The 9767-nt window shown below is 33.4% G+C and overlaps 1 protein-coding gene across 1 annotated transcript; it reads right to left on the bottom strand.

Moving 5' to 3' along the window:
- Positions 1-6145: 6145 nt before the first annotated feature.
- LOC133183520 (neuropeptide F receptor-like) lies at positions 6146-7765 on the bottom strand. The gene is made up of 2 exons (XM_061318470.1): positions 7516-7765; positions 6146-7415 (listed from the first exon to the last, which is right to left on the bottom strand). Exon 2 carries the CDS (start codon positions 7375-7377, stop codon positions 6250-6252), a length of 1128 nt encoding a protein of 375 aa, XP_061174454.1. The 5' UTR covers positions 7378-7415; positions 7516-7765; the 3' UTR covers positions 6146-6249.
- Positions 7766-9767: the final 2002 nt, after the last annotated feature.

The raw sequence follows: 9767 nt of genomic DNA on the forward strand, positions 1-9767 counted from the left end.
ACAAATCATATCCATTTGTTTGAGTCATACTCGTTTTTATGTTCCTGCTTCAATTTCACACGAAGTCCACGTGCTTGTCCTGTCAATCAAAATCATTCGACACTGTGCAGGTGTGAAAGTTTCGTCACATCGAAGACGGAGTACGAGTATTTCCAACAAGTTATAACATTTATTTTTATCATTTCTAGATTTGATTCCAACATTTGAATAATAAATGAATAAAATACATTGGGCATTAACACTTGAATTTGATACATACTCTCTGCCAATTTCAAATATCACCGCCGACACGTGTACATTTTGAACTACAGTAACTATTGTTTTGTGACTTTCTTAGATGCATGTTAAGATTTTTGTTCTAAAAAAGACCTTAACTTTCTTTAAAAAATGTTATTAAAATATTCTGGAAATGCAGTACTGACTAGGTAACCGATTTAGGGGGAAAGGGGGGGGGGTATTAATCATATCGAATGGCAAACATATAAAGTTGCGGTGAAGAGAGAATTTTTTTCTCTATAACTATAGACTTTACATATTATAGTAGAGAAAATTCTGTAGTGCAGTACATTTTAAATAAATATTTCCTTTAACTACACTATCAATTTAATTCGCTCCAAAGATAATGAATTAACAGGACATCCGCAGTACTATGTATAACTCTCAGAACTAGTTCTATCATATTTTCTGTAGTAATTAAAAAAACGTGCAGGAAATAAATATTTTCGTAATTTTGCTGCGTAATTATTTGACTTGGATAATTATATCACCATTAACGATTTGTCGTCTTTAACAAAACAACAAAATGTTGCAGTGCTTGAAGTATTTGCACATTGCCCTTAGTTAAATTTAATATTTCAGCATCGTTCTACATAGGTACAGAATGTGCTTATAGCAACATTTATTTTCCAGTAATTTAATAAATAACCTAACAGCTAAGTTAGAATAATAAAAATATATATCGTAGATATTTTTCCCCATGAAATAATGATTCTTCAAACACGATATGTTAGATATTAAATTAAAAAACCTGTAACTCCTTCCCTACAAAAAGATAAGTCCTTTCAACTCGGAGTTCCGAATGACAATGAAAACTGAACGATAGGTGAACGCTGAACGCAAGGTGAACGCAAAGTGAACGGAACGAAGAGCGAACGCTGAACGCTTTGTGAACGGTGAACGCGAGCGCACGGTGAACGGTGAACGCAAAACTGTGAACGGAGAGCGAACGGTGAACGCACGCTGAACGAACGGTGAACGCACGCTGAACGAACGGTGAACGAACGGTGAGCGAACGGAAAAATGGGAAAGTAGAACGTTTCAGGGACTGTAGCTGCTTCCTCGGCTACATAATTAGGTTACATAATTGTAAACAAACACAAAACCCGGGTATATGTGAAACGCAGTTAAATGCAGTTAAAGACTGATTTATATTTTGCTAACTTTTTTTTAAAATTTAATATAGTGTATGTTTCAACATTAAACGACGAAAAGATGTTTAGTTTACGAACGCAGGTCGCTGGTTCACACGCAATGGATCTCTTGTAATTTCGGCCACAATAATTTAAAAAGTATATCACCAACATGACCAACATAGATAAGATGAAATAATTTGAAAGATCCGATATGACTAAAAAAACAACTAGAATGAAAATCAGAGACAAAAAATGTTTACCCAGAAAATGAAAGATTTCTTTCTTCACGCAAGCTAGTTAAACATTTCAAAATAAGAATAATAGCTGAAGTTTTCCTATTGCAGAATTATTCTTATGGCTTTATATGATTACCGCACGTCTGGCATGTCCCACCCTAATTTTCTACGCTTAATTCATTCATCATGTTCATTTGACCATTTCTGATTTTAAAAAAATGTCGCATGCAGATAAATTGTGAATCGGAAATCAATTTCTTTAGAACCAAATCAATATTTGTTGCGAGAAGTAAATAATTCGATAGCTTTTGAAGATTTCAACATACATTTTTGTAACACGCATATTTGTAATAACCACTTTATATACAAAACAAAATTTCATTCTCTTATATGGTAATATGGATGTCGTAATAGATCTGACTGAATGCTTGACATGCCTGTTTCAAAAACGTTTCCTAAGTTATCTTAAGATATGCCTAAGTTATAACTTTAGAAGTTCCTAAGATTTATCACAGCTTTATCACGAAACAATCTTATCTAAAAAAAAATTATAAGTCATTTCTTAAGTTGTGCCTTTAAGGACTAATAAAATAACATTCCCGCTCTATATACAACTCTCAGTATGGTATATATTTTTAGATTCAAAAAGGAAGGGTGCGAGGATTGGGGATTTCCCCCACTTTTAAAGGATTTGGACACAAGTATGCTTAACTTTGCGAAGTGTGTTGCTAGATCTAAGCATTCACAGACACACCCTTTTAAGCCATCTTCCCTTCCGAGCACACGCTATTTGTATTTTAATTTTTAAACATTGTTCTAGGTGTTATACATTTACTTTATTTTGTTCTTATAAGGTATCTACATATAAATAAAATTTTAAAATGAATGCTTCGTAGCGAACACATGCGAGTTTATATTTTTCAAACAATCTTTGCCAATTACTTCACTGCATGTACACGTTAGTTGTTTGTGCTGTGTAGAGCAACTATCAGAGTACACAATGTATTTCAACATCGAGGTGCCCGCGGCTCTCTGTGGCCACGTGTATGTAAACGAGGACTGGACTACAACACCTAAGACACAAAGCGGCAGAGATGGATGAAACTGTTTGCTATATTACAAATACATGACTTGTATATTTGAAGGAATTTTCATTTATGTTAATGTTTATTTAATTCTATAAATAATAAATGGACATTCACAAGAGTGATGGTAAAAATAATATGTGCGTAGCATGCGTAGTAATTACAATTATTTACCGAAGTCCCCATTCAATTACAATTGCAGATGAATTAAAATACAACACGGGATAGAGCAATACTTTTTTAAATGTATTGTTGCGTGAACAGACAAAAATAGCGATTAAAATTTAAAATGATTTTTATGCACCAGTGTTTGGAATTAAGATTATAAAAGATCGGTAAAGTAATCTTACTGATTCGATATAATTAAAAACATAACTTTCCATTAATTAATAGCTCTTTGTACAAAATTGACATTATACGCGATCACAAATACTAGCTTTGTTTATGGCCACAGGTGGCTAGTACACTGGTGACCTCGATCAACAGCGTGGGATTCGCGCGTTGGGTTACATAACTAAATATCGAGCTGAACATGGAGACCGTAATATGCATACAGCTAATGATCGTGAATTATTCAATGCATACAGTTTAAAATCACTTACAAAGTTTGTTGTAATAATAAACGTAGAAAGATAGATTTAATATTCTCCGCTTTTGAACACTATTAATCTAATTTAAGAAGAAAAAGAAGAAAAGAAAGACAAGTTGTAATAAATAATTTAATAGTGAACCATAAACCACGTTTTAAACCTTATTAAAAAGAAAATTAACATTAAATACCGCAGGGTATATTATTGATAGCAAGTCTGTTTAAGTTATACACATGAAGAGGTCTGATTTCCTTGCCGAATGAAAAACGTTACCTGGCCTGCTTTCTAATACGTATTACGCAATACCCATGGTATACTCGAACAAAACAACATTTTCATTAGATCAAAAAGGTGTAAAAGAACAATTTTGTTCCCAAGATCCAGATCGAAATATTTACCGTTTTTGAGTTATAAAGCAAAAACTTTTAAGGGCCCAGGATCCCGAATTATAGGGGCCAGCCCCTTTTAAATAGTATAATATGAAAGCCCTTGCAATTATGCACAACTTTTATTCTACATGTTTTAACAAATTATTTTTAGTTTTAAAGATATAAAGGAAAATATGTCAAAATTTTTGCTCTTTTTCGCGTTCTAAATTTTGACCCCTCTCTAGCGCCATTTTTAATGCAAAAATCAAGAAAGAAAAACCGATGTGCACAACTTCAATGCTTCTTCTTTTCAATTTCAAATGGTATTGTGCTCCAATTATTACAGTTTCCGAGCCTTTGTCTGGAAACCAGAGGCATAAAAATTTCAATCAAAGGGGAATAACTCGTGAACAGAAGGTAATTTCCGAATTGTATTACAGTATTCTGAAAGTGTTTTGTAAAGTCTAAAAGCTCTGAAAATTTGAACAAAATCTGTTCAGAAATTAGGAAGATATGAAGCTTCAAAGTTGGCGTCTAGGAAAAAAAAAAAAGAATAATCTTAATCAGTACAATCAGTAGAAGGTCTTCCGTTGGAAACGGAAGACCTTAACGAGAGAGAGAGAGATTCCGCTACAATTGTATATACTTGTAAATATATGTAACTGGGCGTATGATTAAGAATCGATAGAATAATACAAATATGCATCATCAGGAAAAACTAAAGACTTTTTTTTATTTCTTCTATGACATTACCCTGTACACCATTCCGTTTGTTCCTAAAAATAGTACTATTTCTTTTTTAAAATGCGGATTCTTTTTATTTTTCCCGATAAAGAAAGGCAAGTACCATGGATATTCATTTTGAAATTTTCAGAAATGTATCATTCATTGTTTCAACATGAATATATTGTCATACATGGGAGTAATAATTGTAAAATAACAGTCATTTCCGAGTCGAGTTTCTCTGACAGCTGATTCTCAGAATCTACCGAGTGATTTTGTCGCCCTAGTCCCTTAGGTAAAATCCTCTCTAATTTGTATTCAATATCAGGAAAAATTGACTTTCAAGCAACTGGAATCATTTTCGTCCTTTGAACGTTAACAACTTTTTCTGGACGCAGGTGCGGGTCCGTGATTTTTTTTCGAAGGAATGGGGGGGAGATGGCACAGTCATCAGTAAACAAAAATTCCATCTGAGAAACTTGTTGACAAGCTAAATTTTCTTTCCCAAACCCGAAAATCTTATTGCGGGGGGGGGGGGGGGGGCTTCAATTCCTAAATTTAATTCATGAATATGCCTGGTCTTCCTACCAACGTACTAACTAAAAACACAAACAGTGGTCCAAGGTCATTTCATTTCACACTTACATTACCATAGATTTGTACGTATATAAATAACTCAAATTGCCGCGAAGAGGACTGGACCCTCCCTGAACCCCCTCTTAATCCACGCGAGTAAACGTGGAGTAAATAAGATATGGAGTTTTCGAGCACCATAAGTTTTTTCTAAAAAGCCTACTTTTATGATGAATGCATAATGAATGGTTTTAAAGTAAATTATGTTAAAGTGTTAAGACTGTAATTGCGCAGATTATTGCGGAATGAAAACCCAAGTTAGCCACCGTTAATTTATAAAATTATATTGTTTTTAAATGATACCATGAAAGAAAACCTAAAAAGAAGTCCATAGTATCACCAAGCAGGAGATTATGAATATAATAATGTTAAGGTTCGCCCAAGAATATTTCTTAAATTCAAAAAGGTAATTAAAACTGATCGAAAGATTTTCAAGACTATAATTTAATACTATACATTTATTGTCTGGGCTCGAGGGGAGCATGCGTTTTGTCGGACCCAAGAACCAAACTGTTTGCCTGAGGCCGTTAGGCAGTTTGATTCGAGGGGTCGACAAAACGTTTTGCCCGAGAACACAGTTAATAAATGTTTTGTTATACCTTTTATTTATTTATTCAATATCCATAAATTGTAAATCAGACACAAGGTTTAACTTTGAAATACATTACATTCAAGACAATTTGAAGATATCTTTTTCTAGTCATAAAACTTTTTTTTTTACCACGTACCCTAAGCTGCTAAAAAGGGCCTTTCGACCTTTATACTGTTACATATGAAGGAACATATACAGGCATGCAATTTTCTGGATTTTAAAATGAAAAAAAAAATACTTGGGTAACGTAAATTAGGTCGGGTAATGAAGCATTTTTTCTTGAGTCTTAACAATTAATTTGTCGTTACCTGTATATATACAGCGATAAATGCGGATTGCCCAAACGTGTTCTTAAGTAAAACGTTTAAAACTATTTTTTTTTTTTGATACAGACTATATTCACTAACAATTCCTGCACATGTATGGCAATTTTGTAAAAACACTGGAGACGTGAAATAACAGTCAAAATTTAATGAAATATTTTGAATTAACTTGTATTTATAAATATATCACAAACCTAAAGTTCGATGTAAATTTGTCTCTCTTTTAAGCCGAGATCACAAAGCTAGTGACACGAAATTACAAGCAGCATTTTTTTAAAAATAACATCCTACAACAGGCCACTTCCTTCCATTTTAGAACTCGATCTTTCATTGTCCTCATTGGAATTTAGGTTAGTATTGTTGTACGTTGTAAAACCATTTGTACTCTTCTGTATCTTTTTTAGATTTCGCCCCAGCATGGTTCCCATTTCCCGCCTGAAATTGTTGTTTAACCAACCGTAAAAGAATGGATTAATACATGAAGAGCTCATGGCAATAATTTTCAATAATAGATCCACCAATTTGTAGGCTGCACCAAGTGTTTGAAATATATCGGGACTAAAGTACAATGTGATGCTAAAGAGCTGGAAGGGAAGCCAGGTTAGAGTAAACAGAATCGTTATGGAGACCAGAATCCTCGTAATGTGGTAATTTCTTCTGGTCTCTTTACGCTTCACAGGTCTTCGTTTGAGTACTTGATAAATTTGAAAATACAAAACCGATATTAAGGTTTTGGGGATCACAAATTGAAAAGCAAATCCAAATATTGTGTATATTCTGCTTGACCTTTCTTCCCAAGCTTCAAGACAGAATGGGCGATATATTCGCTCATCAATAAAAGGTCGCATGTCATATTCAGCAATTTGAAGTTCGGTATGAACAATGGCGGGCACTGTGAAAGCCATCGCAAATAGTATTATGATAACCACAATACAAATAGCTTGCTTCTTCGCGATCTTTTTTCGAAAGGGGAATACAATAACGATGTAACGTTCAATAGCTATCATTAGCATGGCGTATGTAGACACAAAGACTGGCATTGTAAACATTGGTATAATTACACGGCAAAGAACTGGTCCGAATTTCCAAAAATCTGTGATCCCGTAATGAAGCTGGAATGGTAAATTAAAAGCACACAGCATAATATCAGAAAGAGCTAGGGTACAAATGAATATGTTAGTTACGGTATGAAGTTGCTTGTTGATAATGATAACTATCACTATAGCCAAGTTTTCAAGGAATCCAAAGAAAATCACAATAGCAAATACAAGGATGAAAGTAATTTTCCAGGATTCTTCACGGAGAAGATTTGGCATAGATAGGTCCACGTCAAATCTATCATAACTACTGAACGGAGTAATGTTCAAATGGCTAAAAAGGTCTGCATCAAAGGAACTATTCATTTTTCTTGACATCGTGGAATTGCAAGTTACAATTGTCCAAATTTGTACATCTAAAAATACAAGTAAAATTCATGTGAATTGCGAGACAAAAATTATTCAAGCAAATTAATAAGTAAATCGACGTAAATGAAAGCAATTATGTACATTTACCTGATGTGTTAATCCAGTGAATAAATTCCAAATTTGTTCCAAAAGATTTCTCAAAGTGATTTTGTTAAGTTAAATCTCAGAGACTAAACAGAAGTGGTTGATGCAGGAGATATATAGATTCCTCTTCCGATAATGAGAGGTAATAAATCGAATTCCCACCAAGCTCATTTGCTTTTTGTCGCATTCGAGGTTAATTCCCTGTAAAACGTGCGAAACAAATATCCAATGAAAATTGTGCGTCCGATTACAGTTATCACTATTTCAATACCATCCTCTACAAAGTAATTTTAAAAAAATCAATTTCAGAGACAAAAAATAAGCAAGAATCCTTTTCTTTATATTTGTAAATTAATCTTTTAAAAAAATCAATAAAATTATTATTAAATATAGGGGATATATTATGCATTCGAACATGTACTACAACAGAATGTGCGAGAGTCAATCAATCTTACTTATAAGTAACGTGAAGCTCTTATATATGTAGGCGTTTTTGCTGCCGAGAATTAAATCATTCCGTTGAGTCAACGCATTATTTATACTGTACTTACAAGTTTCCATTGATTTTTCATTATACAGGGCCCTGTTGAAATTATCATAAATTAGTCTAAATAGAAACAATAGGACATATAAGGATAGATTTATATTCCCATTTAGGCTATTTTAATCAACTATTATAATGTTCTTTATTTTATTTTTACATTAAATAATTTTCGCATTTATCTCTGCTCCTGAGTATTAAGCACACAACCTTCGTGCATAATTATAAGAAAGGGCGTTTTCTCCAAAATAATGAATTTCATGGCCCTTGGGTTAAGAGGTTCAGAAGTTAGGGTGATTACATAGTGAAAATGCATTAGTTCTTTAAAATTTTTCTTCTCTGCTCCTGGGTACTAAGTAGATAAATTAAGTACATATTTATGATGAGCAAGAGTGTCTCCATGGCCGTAAGAACCGGGGGAGGGGGGAATAATTTTGCCGATATTTAGAATACTATAGAAAACATAGCTACTTTATGCTTGTACCCCCTCAATAATAGTTTCTGATGCCTTTTTTTGCTTGTCAAGAAATTTTTGATAGTGGCCCATATCTGAAAAAGTTTTGTCCCCCCCACCCCACCCCCAAACTGAAATTGCTTCCTACGGGCCTGGACTGTGGAGCACCACTCATTTTTCCTTCGTTATGAAATAAAATCTGGCAATTAACGCTTAAGTTCTCTGAATTTACAGACATTTTCAAGACAAGCTGATTTTTGTTTCTAGAAATATTTTTTATTTACCTATTTAATATAGTTTCGGTTGTTTAAACGAAGTAAATCGATAAACAGCATCTTTTTGATAACTCAAGCCCCTCTAAGGCATTTTATCATCTTATTGCAGAACTTTTAGAGGACAAGCACCAAAAAAATTAGAAGGAATATAGAGTACAAAGCAGATTTTCAGTTCAAGGTGGGGTCAAAGCTGTCATAGGTTGAGAAACACAGGTGACCATCATGGCTCATGGGCCTTTTGTTCATTTTAAACTTTACTGCAAACATAGTATTTTCTGGTATTTTTTCTTTTATTAAATCAATAGATATCGAATAAAGGCTAGAAACATGATGTTAGTCTTGAAGATCTTTCATGATAGTTACTTAGGGCATTTAATTGTTGATTGGCACTAATTTTATTTCTTCAGACTATTAGGATATGAAGGCTCGCTTAAAGGTGAAGTCACTGATATAATGTAGCATTATAGAACTGAATACATTTCTGATAACATTGTTCCTTCCGCCCGAATAAGTTTAATTTCCGGATCATTTTTCATAATAAACTCCGACCCCGGCATCCCCCTGTTTCTCATTTGTGCTTCAGAAGAGGGGAAATGGATGGCGCTGAAATCGTCACAGAATGGAGTAATTATTCAATGTTCTTCTGATAAGAAGGAAAAAGAAATTGAATTTTCTTTTTTTGTGTGTGTGTGCTGTATGGCAAGATGCTTTTCATATAGAGGGACAAATTCAAATTGAACATCTCTGATACTGTTATTAATGTAATTTATAAAGTAAAATTGGTTACAGTAATAAATATCGTGATATTGGACATAGACTTGCTAAAATATGTAATGGTTAAATTCAACATTCAGATTTTTTTTTCAATGAAAAATAAAATGTAATGATAGAGACATGTTTATGTCTCTGTTTTTTTTTTTTTTTTAATTTTGTTGCCAAGTTTCGTGCAATTCGGTGACGTCATGACAAATTAGCTAGGTATGTA

The sequence above is a fragment of the Saccostrea echinata genome, unplaced genomic scaffold (genome assembly GCF_033153115.1).
Source record: "Saccostrea echinata isolate AGI-Se365-2 ecotype Australia unplaced genomic scaffold, CSIRO_AGI_Sech_v1 ptg000009l, whole genome shotgun sequence".
Taxonomy (NCBI): domain Eukaryota; kingdom Metazoa; phylum Mollusca; class Bivalvia; order Ostreida; family Ostreidae; genus Saccostrea; species Saccostrea echinata.